Source organism: Gymnogyps californianus, chromosome 3 (genome assembly GCF_018139145.2).
Source record: "Gymnogyps californianus isolate 813 chromosome 3, ASM1813914v2, whole genome shotgun sequence".
In the NCBI taxonomy this organism is placed as follows: domain Eukaryota; kingdom Metazoa; phylum Chordata; class Aves; order Accipitriformes; family Cathartidae; genus Gymnogyps; species Gymnogyps californianus.
The window spans coordinates 57,454,159-57,470,529 of record NC_059473.1 but is presented as its reverse complement, the minus strand read 5'-3'; the positions used below and the strand labels follow the sequence as shown (position 1 = coordinate 57,470,529).

At 38.5% G+C, this 16,371-nt stretch overlaps 1 protein-coding gene across 2 annotated transcripts in view; it reads left to right on the top strand.

Moving 5' to 3' along the window:
• RGS17 (regulator of G protein signaling 17) overlaps positions 1–16,144 on the top strand; it is a 28,778-nt gene extending 12,634 nt beyond the window's left edge. The window contains exons 2-4 of one of the 2 annotated variants that reach the window (XM_050894601.1): positions 10,168–10,257; positions 12,182–12,416; positions 15,956–16,144. In XM_050894601.1, the coding sequence (XP_050750558.1) occupies positions 10,168–10,257; positions 12,182–12,416; positions 15,956–16,144 (514 nt within the window). The remainder of the gene's footprint in view (positions 1–10,167; positions 10,258–12,181; positions 12,417–15,955) is intronic. The other variant, XM_050894600.1, reaches the window with a different exon arrangement.
• The last annotated feature ends 227 nt before the right edge of the window (positions 16,145–16,371 follow it).

Below are 16,371 nucleotides of genomic sequence, written 5' to 3'. Positions count from 1 at the left end.
AGACTGAACTCAGATCTTAAATGTTTGCAAAACATTTCTGGATATATTTGTGGGTATCTTTGGAGAATGTCCCTTTTGTCAGAGGGTTTCCAGCAGGTTAGTTTTTCCACTACCAATCCGCTTCTGAACATTTTCTAAAAGAAGAAAGAATCAGTATAAAAATTACATCGAAGATCACATTGCAAATAGCAATCTATGGTGGAAGAAGTATTGACACGTGGATTTTTGATTCTACAAGGCTTTGCTTTCAAATTCTTCATGGGGTCCAAAAGGAAAATGCAGAGTTTGGACAAATTTGAAAGCTTGTCTACCAAATGCATACTGAATTCAACTTTTATGGAAAATACAGCAGGAGAATATAACTCATGGCTTTAAAGAGAATGTTAGTCCAACTGTCCCTTATGAACAGAAAAGGTTACCAGATTTTACATCTATTCCAAATATACAGGAAAGGGAGTAGAGTGGAACACTGCAGATTTCCTAAAACCTTTTTAGGTACTTGCTTTACTGAGCACATCCATCTATGACTTACTTTAGCTTAGCATTCATATTTCAGTAAGAATGATCTACCTTCACAGTGGCATGTGGGATGCAATTTAATAACCTTATATAATGATCTTACATAAACTCCAAAATCTTGGCCAAGACTTCCCATTAACAAAGAAATGATTATACTCTTAAGCACTAGATCACTTGGGTTCAATTCTGCTTTTACTCACGCTGAGGAGTAGCACAACATAAGACTTATCTAAATGTCTTAACTGACTAGACCTTAATAGCCTGAGATGCTCCAGATATCTTAAACCTTAATTTCCACCAATCTCCTTTTTCTTTTACGGTTTATAGTTGAATCTGTAATGACTTTGACCAGTTACGCTGAATCCAGCACAGTATTAAGAAAGCACTGCAACTGAAAAGCAGTAAGAAATTCAGCCTGCTCTCCCCCACCTTCAAAGTACAGCAGAAACATACAATTTCAGGTGAACTGAGAAGTTCCTTATTTTTCATGGGGAAGTTCACAACTGTGAACAATGATGAGCTGGCCTTATCGTAAGCCTTTGAACAAAAGAATTCACAGACCTTAGCCCAGCATTTCACAAGGAAGAAAGGTAGGACCCTGTTCATCCATAGTGGTTTTAAGTGTATTTCCTTCTAAACTCTAAAATATCTCACAGGGGTAAAAGTTATTCCTTCACACAGAAAAGTCTAAATAGGACTGCAAGAGCAGTGCTATGGAACAAAGACAGGAGAATTGTCAGCGATTCCTTCAGTCACCCCTGGATTGCTGCTACAGCGTAGATGTCAGAAATACGGCAGTGAACAGGCCAAGATACCTGTGTGTAGGCACAGGGGGTTTTGACCACATCTCTTTGTTCCTATGTCCACACACTCCACAGCCATATCATCAATGCCACTCTTCTAGAAATCTCAAGACTGCTTTAGGGAAGCGAGGATACTTCAAAATAACCCAAAAAACAAAGGCAGGTTTTGCTGTGCTTTAGGATTTTGATACTGTAAGGCATTGCTCTTCAAGCTTCTCTCCACAGTTCTTAGTATAAAGGTCATTCTGAGTCAAAGGTGGGGCTGCCAACTGTTTGCAGGACTGTGAGAGATGAGGTTCTAATAAACTCCAGGTATCATGAAGTTAAGAGTTACAGCTTCTGGATCTCCTGATGAACTGTTTTCTTATTAGAAAATCTCTTTTCTTGTAATCAGAAAGCTTACTGGGAAAAACATCTACTATGACAGAATGTAATTCTTCTAAAGAGCTTTTTAAAGTTAAGCACAATATTTCATTTAAATCTATTATTTGATTACATTAACTAGAATTACTTATGAAGGACTAGTTAGAATAACAGTTACTAACAATGAATGAAACCAAGAAAACTGATTATTACATTTTAAAATGTAATGATAATTATTTTTAAAACCATCAAAACAAATTATGAAATTTCATTAATCTTAAACTTTTCCACAAACACATTATTTTGTGGAAAATCCAATTCAGAAGTAAATTATCTTTCTTTAACTGTCAAATCTGTGCAGAACACAAACTCAGTTCCAGTCAGCTGCATTCTCTATGAAACCCCAGTGAAAGGGCCTGTGAAACAGCTTCTGCACCCATCCTGGGCAGCAAAAATCAGACCAGAAAATTTCCACCTTGAGCTCCTCCTTGGCCCACAGGATTATGGTATGCAGAAAGGTGCATATGGGAGCCAGAAGTCTGCCTGCATTTACTATTACTGGATCCTGAGCAGACACTAAGCTTTTCAGTTGAAAGCACATTCACGGCACACACAAGTGCCCAGCCGTCTGTTACAGACTGTTTCTCTGCTGTATGCTCTTCAAAGAAAGAGATGGAAAATAGGGGAAAAATCTGAAGTACACCACACTACAACATAGCAAACTGAATCAAGGGGAAAAAATACCACAAAGGAAAATTGGAAAGAAAGAAATTGAATGTTTTCTAGCCATTGGAAGAGACAAAGCATCTGGTTTTATCATTTGGTTTTTTTTTATTTTACTTTTTGTGACCTATGAGAGGAAAAAAAAAGGCCAGTTATCACTGCAGCTTTTATGGCTACAAGTCAAAATGATGAGACCACAGGGTAAGCTGAACAAAGAGCTGGGAGGTTTGTGACTCCACATTCCTTCCCCCATCTGAAGCTTTGAAATATTGGAGGGGTTTTAGCTGTAATACAAAATCTCCAGGATGCTAACCTTGCAAATACTTGCAGTATTTAAAAAAAAAAAAACAAAACCCAAAACATTTGTTTGGGTTTTTTTCTTACATTAGGTACAGCTTGCAGAATCAGACCTCAAGTTTATAAATTCTGCTTGCAAAACACATATTTTTTCACTCTAAAACAGCTGAGTCCAAGCTGGAGTCTATGTTTGTTTGTTTTTTTCTTTTAAAAACAATTTGGATTATACATGTCTCTTGCACCATCTTTTCACCTAAGGCAAATGTAACTCTGGCACTCAGGAAACTTAGCACCACAGGTACCTGGACTTTTTGAAAGGAGTTTATAGTTTCAGTGGACACAGCCAAGTAGGCTGATTATAGCCTTATGGTAATTGTTGGCTTTTCCCCAACAGACTGCTTTCTGGTGTCAGTCTACTGAACACAATCTCCATCATTTAGTTTTAAGCACAAGACATTTTTTACTCAGAGAAGGATGTAGCTATTTTTCACTAAAAGTCTAACTTGTTTTCAGTATAAAATTGTACATCCTACATTTCTTTCCTGAATTCAGTGAAGATCTGTAAATCTTATCTCATTAAAGAACTAGGATGGACACTAATGCCAAAAAAAATCCTTCACATTTTTTTGATCTGTTTCTTCTTTGGAACAAAAATTATCACGTTCTGCTGACTCAGTTAAGACCAGATTCTGATAAATTTAAGTAAATGACTCCAAAGGCTCTTGACCACCATTCCCCTCCAAAGTTTCTCGCAGACAACCAATGCAGACATACGGAAATACCAAGTTTGCAATTTTTACTGTTTGACGTCTTTTGGTGGCTGAACTGCACATCACTTATGCTGTCCTTGCAGACCTCCAGGGGTCCATGCCTCTGCTCTATAATTCATTTAGTGCCACTAATTTGGCTGAAGTTTGCTCTGCACTTCTATGCTTTGCATATACTGGTATTATTGCCACAGTCCAAGTGCTTTAGTCTCTCTTGCTATTCTTACAAGGAGATAAATTATCAGAGGTCAGAGATAAGAGACCACAACACATGGCTTTGATGGCTGATGGTCCCTTTCTCTCTAATCCAGCCAGGGGCCTGAAGGATATAGTGCAAGTTTATCTGAGCCTATGAAATCATCTAGTGCAAGGCATCACTTCTTCATAAAAATCATGACTTTAGCTCTAGTTTTTCTCAGAATAACTGTTCTGGATGTTATTCACTTATTGTAACAAAAAGTGAATTCTTTTCCTAACTTTGATAGAAGCAGGTTTTTTACCCTTTACTCAGCTTAAAAAAAAAAAAAAAATCATTATCCTTCATTAATATTGTTCATGTAACATTTCATTCTCATGGATGTCTATTTTTGTGCCATTAAAAGGGAGATAGAAGATAGCATTACTGACTAGACTCTAAATGATTTTGAGATTAACATAGCTGTATTGTTCTTTATGAATGGATCATGATAATATTGCAGTTATTTTTCATTATTATTGCTTTGTACAGTATAGCAAAATCAGCATGCTCCTCTGTTCATAAACAAACACAGCCCTGACTAGTTTTCACTGCTGTCAGGCTTAAATATTCCAGCTGTCAGAAAAACAAGGTGTCAGAGAAGAATTTTGTCTTTGGTTTCATAAAAGAAATTAGAGAGTGCCGGTATAGTTGTCTGTTGCATTATCATGCAGCATACAAGGACCACATCCATCTCTGACTTCCACCAGAGCCTGCCTCAGCGTGTAGGAGTGAACTTGTGAACAGAGCTGTGCAAATAATTGATTTTTCAATGACTGACTGTTGAACCATGGTATTGAAGACAGTCTGGTCAGATTGAACCACAATCAAAAATGAAAAAGACACTGGCATGCACTTTTTCTGCATCCAAATTAAAACCAGGAAAAATATGTCTCTGTTCATATAGCATGCTTTAAGCCAGACACTTATAATAAAAGTAAAGGAATCAAAGAGCTTGGAGACAGGCAGGGCCACAACCACTTTGTACTGAAGAGTGCAGGTATTTACCCAGCTGGTGAAAGATCTAGGGTTGGTGCCCATCTTTCTCTCAGAGTTTTCAAACCACCTTCCCCTCACTTCAGGAAAATGCACTAATCATATATTCTTGTTTTCAGGCTCTCCCTTCAATGATGTATAAAATATTGTACTTTATATAAAATGCTTAAAAGTATTCATTACACGATGATTTGCCATTAAGTTAAGAGTCTCCTGTTTCTGTCTTGTGTAATGAGTATTCTATTATTTTCACCAATGTGGAATAGCTTCAGCAGAACAGCTTGAAAGACATCTACCCCACCACAGTGCCACAGGAAGGGTGTTTCAAATCCTGAATGAGTGCACTAACCTGCTTGTTTAAAGGAGGGCTTTTCCTCCTCCAAATGACTCTGAAAAAATATTTCCTATCTGAATCTATTTGGTAAATTCAGCCTGTGTTTGTCAACATTTTAGGTGAATGGCCTTTTTACATCACCTACCAGTGGAATTTTAAAATCACAATTAAATCTTTATCTCTTCTGTTTTTTGCGGGGAAGGGAGTTGTGTTTTTTTAAGAAAGCCTCCACTTAATCTACATCTACCATATTACCATTATTTAAGTTATGGCAGTCCTGCCTGTAGCTTGCTTGGACTGGAAGATGGACTCAAGCATCAAAAAAATCCTTCTTGGCTTTTGGACCTATGACCTAAAAATATTTTGTCTCTTGATCTGATGATACTAAAAATTCCTAGGAGTGGGATAGGGTGGAGAGTGGTACCAGTGAGATACGCTCTTTCAAAGTGTAGATCAGTGAAAGAAACATGTCAGAACATCTGTCATCCAGAGGACGTTAACTGAATATTGATTTTCATCTGAAAACCAAATTCTGCCTTTAGATTATGTATGTGCAGCTGACTTCAGGTGGCCTTTGGGCTGCGATAAGGAAGGTTTTTGTGTTACAGTGGTGGCTAGAGGGCTCGTGGCCCTACTGTGTGACATACACAGGTTCAGCCTAAAATGTAATTGTTGCCCAGCAGGGCCTAGCATCTACAAACTTCAGCCAAGAAGTAGGAATTGAGCACAGATCTCCTGAATGGCAACCCAATAGCCTACCAACTAGTTCACAGTGTCCCAGTTTGATTTCTACTCTTTAACTTCATGGCAGCACAAAAACCACCGCTAAGGCAACAGGCTTTAATCGTCACATTGTCTTCAATGCCAGACTTAATTGCAAAATACTGTGATGATATACTGCATATGATGCACATAACTGAGAAAATACCTGAGTGAATAGTAACTGGTGTTAGCCATGCATGGGCAGAATATTAATCTTAGCACCTGTCACAATGGCATCGTTTTCTTGCCATAGTGATAACAGTAATTTCACTGATTCACCAGATTTAGGCTACTCGTACATGAGAATCTGACCCTTGGGAAGCAATTAAAGACTATTTGTTTACTGGTTATACAGAGAATGAAAGATCAGGTCCAAGCTCTAAATGATTTTCAGTTTCTTAATAGCAGTAGAAGGTAAGTGCAGCAGTAGGGATGCTAAGCAACTTTAAAAAAAAGGCTAAAACCACCAGCTGGAAACACCTGGAGGAAGAGTCAATGAGATTTTTGCTCTTAAATTAGTCCAACTCTCTTGATGATTTTATCCAATTAGCTTGGCTTTTTTACCTAACCATGCACCAGTGGCCTGCAATACTGATTTAGCTAAGTAATTACTCAACAGAACAATTATTTAATTGCTGAACATGAATATTAACAGCCGAACAATAGTAGCTAAATAAATAAAGATTGGTTTTCTGAATCCCACTAGTTCCTCCAAAAACTCATCAGCTAGGAACCTGGACCAGTTTAACTTTATGTGTGGTAATTTGTTCAATTTGTATACTTCTTTAAGTAGTCCCTGGTCATTAACATTTTTACTTGTAAAGTCTGTGAAGTTGCAAAATAGAAATGCACTCACTCCAAACAGAAATTACTCATAATAATACTGTTGCAGTAGTTAAAGAAACTATCATTTTTGTAGAAGTCAGGAACCCAAGATATATTTGAAAGGTACATCAAGCTCAGGCCACTTGGGTTTACCGAAGTACTCTTCACCATACTCTCCAGAGCAATAAAATCAGCATAAAAGTGGGCAGAACCAACCTTCCATAGGAACAGAAAACAAACTAGTGCTTGTGCTTTCCACTTAAACTCTGCCTTTAGACACCCCAAACTCTCTCTTTTTAAAGCATTAGTAGTTTTGTTGTGCTTTTATCATGGGTAATTTACATCTTTAAATTTTAAAGATATCTGCTGGATGTACTCCAACTAATAAATAATAATGGCACCATATATGTTAATTTACATCAGGTGTCTCTCTAGAACATCTCCCTTTCATTTAACTACTTTTTGATAAGGCATATCAGCAATTTCCTCTTCTTAAAGCCTTAACTAAGATAATTTTGTTAATCTTTATCCTGTTACTTTTACTCTGTTTAGTTTTACACTATACAGCATAATTCTTCTGACATAATCAGCTAGCTTCCATGATGGAATAATGTGTCAAGGACACCAACTCCAGGTATGCAGGGTGCCTTTGCTGCTGAGGACTGCTTGAATTCCACAGAGAAATGTGAACAGATAGGGTATTTTCAACTGAAGACAGCAACATAGTGAATAGTAATGTGATCAGTTATTTAAAGGCTGCTTTCAAATTAGCTTTGCAGTCACAAATGTGTAAACATTTAATTTTTTTTCTAAGCAAACATGAACCAGTTCCTTGAGTGAAAACAGAGCATGTCTGAATTGAATGTACTTCTGTATAAAAATGATGGTTTCTTTCACAGGAAAAACATATCAAAAGTAATGTATCCGATGGAACTCCAGCCTTGACAGATGTAGATAAATAAAAGTTGAACTGTAGTGCTAGTGTTTGTCACGGGAAACATAACGCAGAATTTAGGCCAAGATGTATTATAAATTTAGTACTGTTTTAAATGCAATACCCAAACTTGAGAAATTGTTCCAACCAAGTATAACACTTCTGTCTTTAGAGTCTTCCCTGTTTTGCAACTCTGACTAACTTCAGCCATTGAACTCCAGCTATGAATGGTGAGATGAAGGAATTAGGGACAAGTGTGTGCCTCGCATTGTCACTCTGGTATAGCTACCAGAAAACTGCACACTACATTCTGGGCCCACCAACTGAACTTTTTACTGAGATGTAGTCTTGTAGGAAATCAAAATGCATAGAGCCTATCCGTTACTTCTTTGATTAAAAAAGTGCAATGAAGTCAACATGGCTTTCTTGTCCGTTTTCCTATTTCTCTTACTCACCACTCACTACTTGTATTCCACCTTCATCAGCCCATGTTGTTTTTTCTAAGTTTAGCAGAGATCTGGCATGAGCAAAACAAACAGTATTTGATCCCAGACATCAAATTAAATTAGCAGTGTAGATGAACTGCTCTCAGATGAGTCACCTGCTACTTCCAGTAAGACTCTGCATCCAAACCTTGGATGTCTACTGCCCGACAAGTAAATTATCTCAGTACAGCTTAGCTGCTGCTCATGTGATGGTGGAAAGAGAACAGGCAGCTTCATTCTCTTTTGGATGGACTCAGGTGAACACCCTGTTACATTCCCAACCTACACAAGCTGTTTCCTCCTTCCATGGTGTTACTCTTCCATGGAACCAAAGGACACTCAGTTCTCTGCACCCAGCAGAGAAGACAAATGCTGCTCTACCTACAGACTGCACAGGAGGGAGGGAGGGAGGGAGAGAGAGAAGCTTTGTGCCTTCCCTGTTTCTCCCTCACCCCAACTTTGTGCTCCGGCAAGATGCAAGGTGACCCTAAGCAGTTACCTGTGTAGACTTAAAGATTACAAGACAGAAAGTGGATGGTCCCTTTTTTTTCTCCTCCTGTATACGGAACTCCCATTGGCTTTCCTGGGTGCTCCCTCTATAGACTGACGAGCAACAGGTCAGAGGAGACGGAAAGGCTTTTTACCTGCCAACCCCAGAGTTCAGGATGTGTTGTTTCTCCTGCAGCAGTTGATGACACCCTAACACCTTAGCAGCACTGGAGCTGCATTCCTACGCTGTAACAGGGGAAGCAGGACCAAGGGCCTGAACTAAGGTCTTGGCAGGTAAGTGAAGGAGCAACCAGTATCAAACAGCTTCGTTTGAAAGTGTACGTCTCTAATGTTTAAGTCTTAATATGTGCTCTGCTTTACCTGGGAGCTTAAACTTCCAGTTTTCAGAAGAGTCTTTGAGATCACCTATTAACTCTGCCAAACGCTTGAAAAAATGTTGAAGAAACTCATAAATGCAGAGGGGCTAGAGGGAAGGGTTATTTGTGCTAAAAATATCTCAAAGCTGGGATTTATTCTTAGAGCTGAGCAGAAGTTATTCAGATTAGTCGGGGAGGGAGAAGCTTTATGCTACCAACATATTTTTGTATATTGCCACTTAGGATGACTGAGAGCATCATTGTATGGTGAATACTCAATATTCAAAATACGAGCTCTCTTGGGATTGGGAGGGGGGATTTTTTGCTTGGTTGCTTGTTTTCTCTCAATTGGACATGTAGGGAACACCTGGTAAAGGGAAATCTCCCATCTCCTTACTACGTTCCGCTTCTTAAGCTTAATTATTGGAGCCACGTTTCCTGTATGAATACTTATGTCATCCAAAATGTGCTTTATTTCAGTAGTTGTCAGGAATTGTGTTTTTGCTGGCAATACCATGTTCCAGAACATTTATAGAGAGCACACACAGAGGAAGTCGCTACCACTAAAGCAAATCTGATTAAAAAGATAACTTACAGAAAAATAAGTGACGTTAGTTACCAGCTCAAAAAAGAAGAAAAAAAAAATTAAAAACATCCTTACATAAAGGAAGTTTTTCTTTTCCTTGCTTGTGGTAATATGAGGGTAATTGATGCCTTTCTGTTGAGAGGCCAGTAAGTTTTACTTTTTGGAATGAAAAACAAATTTAGGTCAGAGGAGGAAATCATAAGGAGCTGCCACATGCTAAGTTCTGTATCTGAGCCATCTACTGCCACCGTATCCTGGAGAGAAAAAAGGGAACGTTCATAATGATTGAACAACCATCCAGAATTGGTGGGGCACCAAAGCCTCATCAATGTCCAATTCAGATATTCTTATCCCCCCTACCCTTATTGTTACTAATATTCTCAATTTACTAAGTGAAATCACTCCACAAGTGACCTCTAAGTTTGTGTCCATCTTTCAGTGGATAAACTGTGAACTTGTAAAAAATTACACATGCTAATATCAACTGTTAATTAATATTCATCAGAATTAAGGGGAGAAGTCATTATCAAAAATTTCTCTCCAAAATTTTAGGGGCAAGAGTGAAAAATGACACTTTACATAGGTTTATATCTTTTAAAAGTTTGCATTACTATAGTCATTGTTTTAAATTAACTTTCTCTAGACAAAATAAAGTGTTGTACTACATTGCAGCCTCACTGTTAGGAATGAAGATAGAGGAGACAATGCAGGAAGGCCAACACACACGACCAAAATGGAGAGTATCCAAGTCATAGAAGAATGGTAAGTTGGTCAAACTGTTGTCTAGTATATGTTTTTAATTTGCCTATAACTAATATCAAGAATTGTCTTGGGTTTTGTGCTTCGGGAACGTCCTTTTAATTACTTTTCCTCCAAAAAATTCTATACAAAAGGAAGCAAAATCTGTCCTGACAATGAAATGCCAGTAGAGACATTCATAAGTCAGGCTTACTTAGTTTCTTATTTGTGGGGAAGAACGGTGGGGAGGAATGGCAGGTGTATGGATGGTTCCATAGACCTGTGGGTCCCTATAAGAAGCCTCTGCCACCTGTGGGATCATTTTCTTCTGTTTATCCAGACAAGAAGAAAAACTAACGGGGCACAAGTGTACGTCACAGTCAGATTTTTAGCATGGTTACCTTTCATAAAACAGCTTGGACTATGGTTTCACTGGAATTAACCAAGAAAACACATACCTTGAAAAACAGGCTAACAGGCACTGCAGGTCTGAGCTTCTATTTCTGCCTAAAGCTTGGGCCCATGTTTATTGCGTTGGGAAAAATGCTAACCTATCAGTGGCCTTGAGTTCTCTAATCTCATAAAAAGTAAATTAAAACTTAACTCTAAAGGATATGATTGATGGTAAAAGCAACCCAAACAACTCATTGTCTTCATTGCTACTCATGGTCATTTATCAGAGGACAATGTCAGAAATTTCCACAAAATACTGTAGTGAAGAGACCTTCCCAACAGACAAAAAGGGAGCACAGGGTGCTTGTCAACTCCATCCACCTCAGCAGGTTCTTTTCACTCTCCTCAGAGAGAGGACTTTTCACCTTCAAATCTGTATGTTTATACTTTTTGGTTCAGATTACAACTATTTTGCTGGATAGTTTAAATGTTAAACACTTTCTCATTTATTAGATCGTTTGGGCTGCCAAAAAGCTATCACAAATAGCTCCCCATCATCCAGTCTGCCTTGCATGCAGAGCAGGAGTTGATAAATGGACTTGAAGAGAAATCATATAGACAAATGTCACTTACTGTGCAACAAGATTACACAGAAGCTATTAACAACAGCTAGTAAAGCTCTTGTGTTGGATCCTATCAGGAAGGGGAGGGTGAGCACTCAGAATTAAGTTTGAAACCATATTTAATTGTTGTTAAGTAACTTGAGGTATTACCTTCTCAAGCTATTCATTGGTAAATTAATGGATTAGTGACACAAGTTAGTCTTCTGATCACTTATCCAGTGCGGCCACTGCTACAAGCCATGAATAGTTTCCTTCAGAAAATGGGAATAAGGACTTTTTCCCATTTCTTCTCTCTCCAGTTTTTCCAGCAACATCCATCACGTCTTGTGCCAATAGATCATCATTCAGGTCAATAGCACCAAACAAAGGGAAGCTTAGCAACCCTTAGGTACAAGCACAGAGAAATATGCTAATTTAAAAGCTCTCAATTACGATTTTGTTGGGCCTCATTAGTACGCTCTTGGCTGCCAAGAGCCTTTTGTTTTTCTTGTCCTTCCTGAATCAAATCATGTGGCAGCCATTGATTGGCCAAACACCATCAGAAGCAGGCAGGGACATCAGGTGTCCTCTAAACCCCTCATGAAAGAGAGTCTACTGCCAGCTCCCTGAAATCACATCTCCTTTAACTGCAGAAGCAGTAATTCAGTGCTGTTGTGGAATTTTGTCTTTGAGTCTGATGGCTAACAACACTAGTAGAAAACTTGTAGAAAGCCAAGTGCGTGTCTCATAACATTAAACACGTTTAGTGGGCTATTGAGATAATGAATGCACAGTGAAGAGTGAACAAAATTCCCCTGTCGCTGCTGAAGCCTTGTTGCTTCCAGTTTTCACTCTGGACTAAAGTGCAGTTGAAAGGAGGATTTTTGGATGAATGTATGAAAACACTGTTACAAAAATAGAAGCATATTTGTAATGATACTTTGCTTTTGCAGCCAAAACCCTACTGCAGATGAAATTTTGTCTTGGGCTCAGAATTTTGACAAGATGATGAAAACACCAGCTGGGAGGAACCTTTTCAGGGAGTTTCTTCGAACAGAGTATAGTGAGGAGAACCTGCTTTTCTGGCTTGCGTGTGAAGATCTAAAGAAGGAACAGAACAAGAAAGTTATTGAAGAAAAAGCAAGACTTATATATGAAGATTACATTTCTATACTATCACCAAAAGAGGTAAAGCTGTAAATGTTACATTTGCATTTTCTGTTATTCCAGACCAGAAATGTTATACCCTGGATTGCCAGATGGGGGTCTGAAAGTCTGCCTGATCTGTCAGATGAAAGTCTTAGTATGGACATTAAATCAGGAAAGGAAGGGACAGAAAAAGTAGAGACACGGGTTCCAGGCCATTTAGCATCACTGGCCACAACACCTCAAAGCTCTCTGTAAGACTCAAGAAACTCCAGTAAGAGAAGGCTGAGAAATAGGTATGCTTCTTTAGTAATGCTACATGCCTGCCAGAGAGAAGTAAGTAATGCAAATGGATTTCTGGAGCAAAGGCACCAAAATTAAGGAATTTAAATCAGAATCATTATAGATTTATCTGCTGCAACAGCTGTCTGGGAGAAAATCCAAATTTGCACTGGTTATTCCTATGTGAGAGTCCAGGAATGGAGACCACATATTTTCTCTAATGAAAGGTATGATAATATCTAGGAAATTACATAAGATTTTCTTCAACTCTTAAACTGAAATAGACAAATTCTGAAATGATCTTCACCTGCAGTAAAGAAAAAGCATCCCCTATCAAACCATGTTTTGGAATAGAGATATATAAATATATAAGCACTATAGAAGAGTCTTTCTTGGGCCATGTCATGTACCTTTAGCTCCTTTGCCTTGTCTCTGTGCATTGCATCTGACTTTCTACTCAATGGCGTATGCTAATTTATGCTCACTGTGGACCTTGCTTCCTACATTTTACTTCTGCATTGCATTCAGTAATATTTTGCAACTTCATTTATATGAATGAAGCCAACAGCAATTTATAGCTCCATTATCTTCTCTTGTGCCATAGTGTATACTTCTGCTTTGGAGTGAGATAGCTGCCAGTATAGCAAGCTAATAATGAGTTTTTCTTATATATAATATCTCTAGTACATATATATGTGCTGAATGCTCAGTTGTCTTTTTAAGCTAAGATCAACCAGTAGTTAAAGTTCAAACACTAAATAAGTGTTGTTTGACTTAGGGTTTAATAAAAATACTCACAAACTTGATGAACTGGATGTGTGCGGAAGTCATCAATGCAGTTGCTCCTGCCCCTACTGGAAATCTTATGAGGCAAACAAGAATTTTTTGCAACGCTTTAGATCAGTACGGGAGCTGAAAAGTTCCTACTCATCCAGGCATCCCATTCCAGATGTTATCTTTTGGCATAAGAGCTGAAATACTCAGCATCACTTGTTCAGTGATGAAGTTATTGAGGCAGAAGGTCTTAGTGTTCTGAACAGATACTTTGTATTCATCTGTTTAGCAAGGAAATACCTTTAGTAATTCCAACTAGTTTTGCCATCCGGCTTTAGTGAGTCACTGAAAAACTACAATGTAAATTAATAGTTCCATAATTAAATTTTTTTTCATTCTATAAGTGCAATTAGCTTTTACTATATTCAATGGCATGAAACCCCACCATCCTGCCAAATTTGAGCTTTTTATCCCAGCTATTATATTTGATAATGAAGACCCAATGAGCTAGCTGCACAAACTGTTTTTGCTAAGATATGTGCGTGTGCATGTGTGTCAGGTGGAGAATTGCTTAAATCTTAGTGTGTCATTTCTGTGCTACAGAAATGCAATGGTCTAGGATTGAAATTTATTCAAATAAATTCCGAAGACGCATGGCTGCAACACTGCTTCTCAAAACTACCATAACACTACTCCCCCGCATGCTGTTGTGTCTAAAAGCAGGTAGTCGCTGGCCCAGCAGCCCCACTGGTCTGTTCATTCCTGCTGTGCGGTCCAGTCTGCTTGCACAGCTACGTTAGTTAGACAATGAGTTCAATCAGAAAAATGCCTGGATTGAAGAACAGCCCAGAAAAGAAATGCCACTTTCAGATGGATCAATTCCTTAACTCAGCTAGCTGTGGGGCTGCCCAGACAGCCGTGCCAGCACAAGGGAGGGGAAGCGCCAGGGTGGGAAAGGGGGGAGGCTGCTCATGGCAGCTGACGCAGCACCCGCTGCCCATCTGTAAGGGAGACGTACAGCAGGGATGCCTGCTGCGCCCCGGGATGCTGCACGTAGGCGTAGCAATGACCACTTAGATGGAGAGTGTGCATTAAGCAGGTGTAATGGATGTTCTGCAGGGATAGCGTACTTGAGTAATAGGTACAGTTTGCTAGCATGAATAGACAACAGTTTACTCGCAGTCAGGCTGCATCACAGTTGTGCCTTGTGACCGATAACCAAGTAACAGCAAATACTGGAGGAGAAAGAGCTCGCCTGCTGTGGCAGTAACATACTCCAATATGCCAACAAACCAACAATGCCAGATTCTACAGTTGGTACTGAAGATATAATGAAAATGCATATTTACTCCTCAGTACCATACCATACCCCTGTATTTCAAAGAGTTTGCTTCACCACATATAAAAATACACAAAGTCACACATCCACACATGTTCTGAGTTAGCGTCCTTCACATATCAAGGTATCTTGGTATGTGCAGCTTTCCAGGGTTGAACTCAATCCTTCAGACAATATGAATATCTGTTTATATGGTTGCAGAGTAGTAGGGTCAGACTGCAACCTGGTGTAAATCACAGTAGCTTAACTGATCTATGCTTGGTATTTCTCTACTCAGTGTTCTAGCTTTTTCTTCTTAGCTGAGTAAACCCTTGCTGGCTTCAGTGGGCTTTCCTGCTACTGGCATTTTGTTTAATCCAGAAGGCATTAATTTTACTCGCTTTAGAGCATTTTGTGGATAAGCTGTACATTCACTCAAATTTCTAAATGATATTCTAAAATCATCTGTGCATTCATCCCAAGCATAATACGCCCTTTTCTGCCTAGGCACAGTTCATTACAAATGGAAAGTAAATGAGAAGCTAAAATTGAAACTTGCTAACAACTTCAATATGGGCATACAATATCCTGAAAGTATAAATTACCAGATGTTAGAGAGTCTTGAAAAGAAGAACAAATCTGAAATAGTTAATATTAATGGGGAGATTAACACGATAAAAATGATAAAAAAACTCTGGGTAATTTGTGAGTAACAAGTGTAGTGCCTGAAAAAAATGGGAAAAAAAATCTGTAGGGCAGCCAGATGAGAATGCTGAATAGAAAGCTTCTGAAGATTTAACCACAAATGGTCAGGAAAAAAACATTTCAGCTTTCTGAAAGAGAGTCATTCAACATTCATTTCAGATAAATAATTTTTAAAATGTAAATTTTTTTTTTTAAGGTAAAATAACATATTTTGGGAAATCCAGGTTACTGCAGAGCTTTATTTAGTTGCACTGTATTTATTCTGTTATACAGCTGCATTTCATCTTACAGATCTTAAGATGAATGCAAAGACCAAGTCAAAACTGAAACAGAGTCGATGATCACGGTCTGTAATAATTGTGAAAAATTCTGAGAAGCACAGAGCATTACTTGAATAAACTGATAAACTCGGCATGTTCAATGGAGCCCTGAGAAATAAAGATATGTATAACAGCCTTTCTGATATTACTGTTTAATATTAGTCTGTTCTCATCCTCTTCAGGTTAGTCTTGATTCCCGGGTGAGAGAAGTGATCAACAGAAACTTGTTGGATCCCAGCCCTCACATGTATGAAGATGCCCAACTTCAGATATACACTCTAATGCACAGAGACTCTTTTCCAAGGTTTTTGAACTCTCAAATTTATAAGTCTCTTGTTGAAAGTATTACAGGCTCTACTTCTGAAACTTAGTTTTAATTTTCAAACAAAATAACTTGATTTTTTTTGGGTGGGTGGGATGGAAGAAAAGTAGTTTAATAACATCTGGAGCTGGGTTCCTGGAGAACTACAGTTTAGCACTACTCAGGCTACTGTGAAGAAAACAAATACATATTATGGTCTCTGTCTACATTTTTACCAAGGTCCTCCTTGCTCGAGATGGCGTGGGAGGGGAACAATGGATTTGCCAAAATACATTT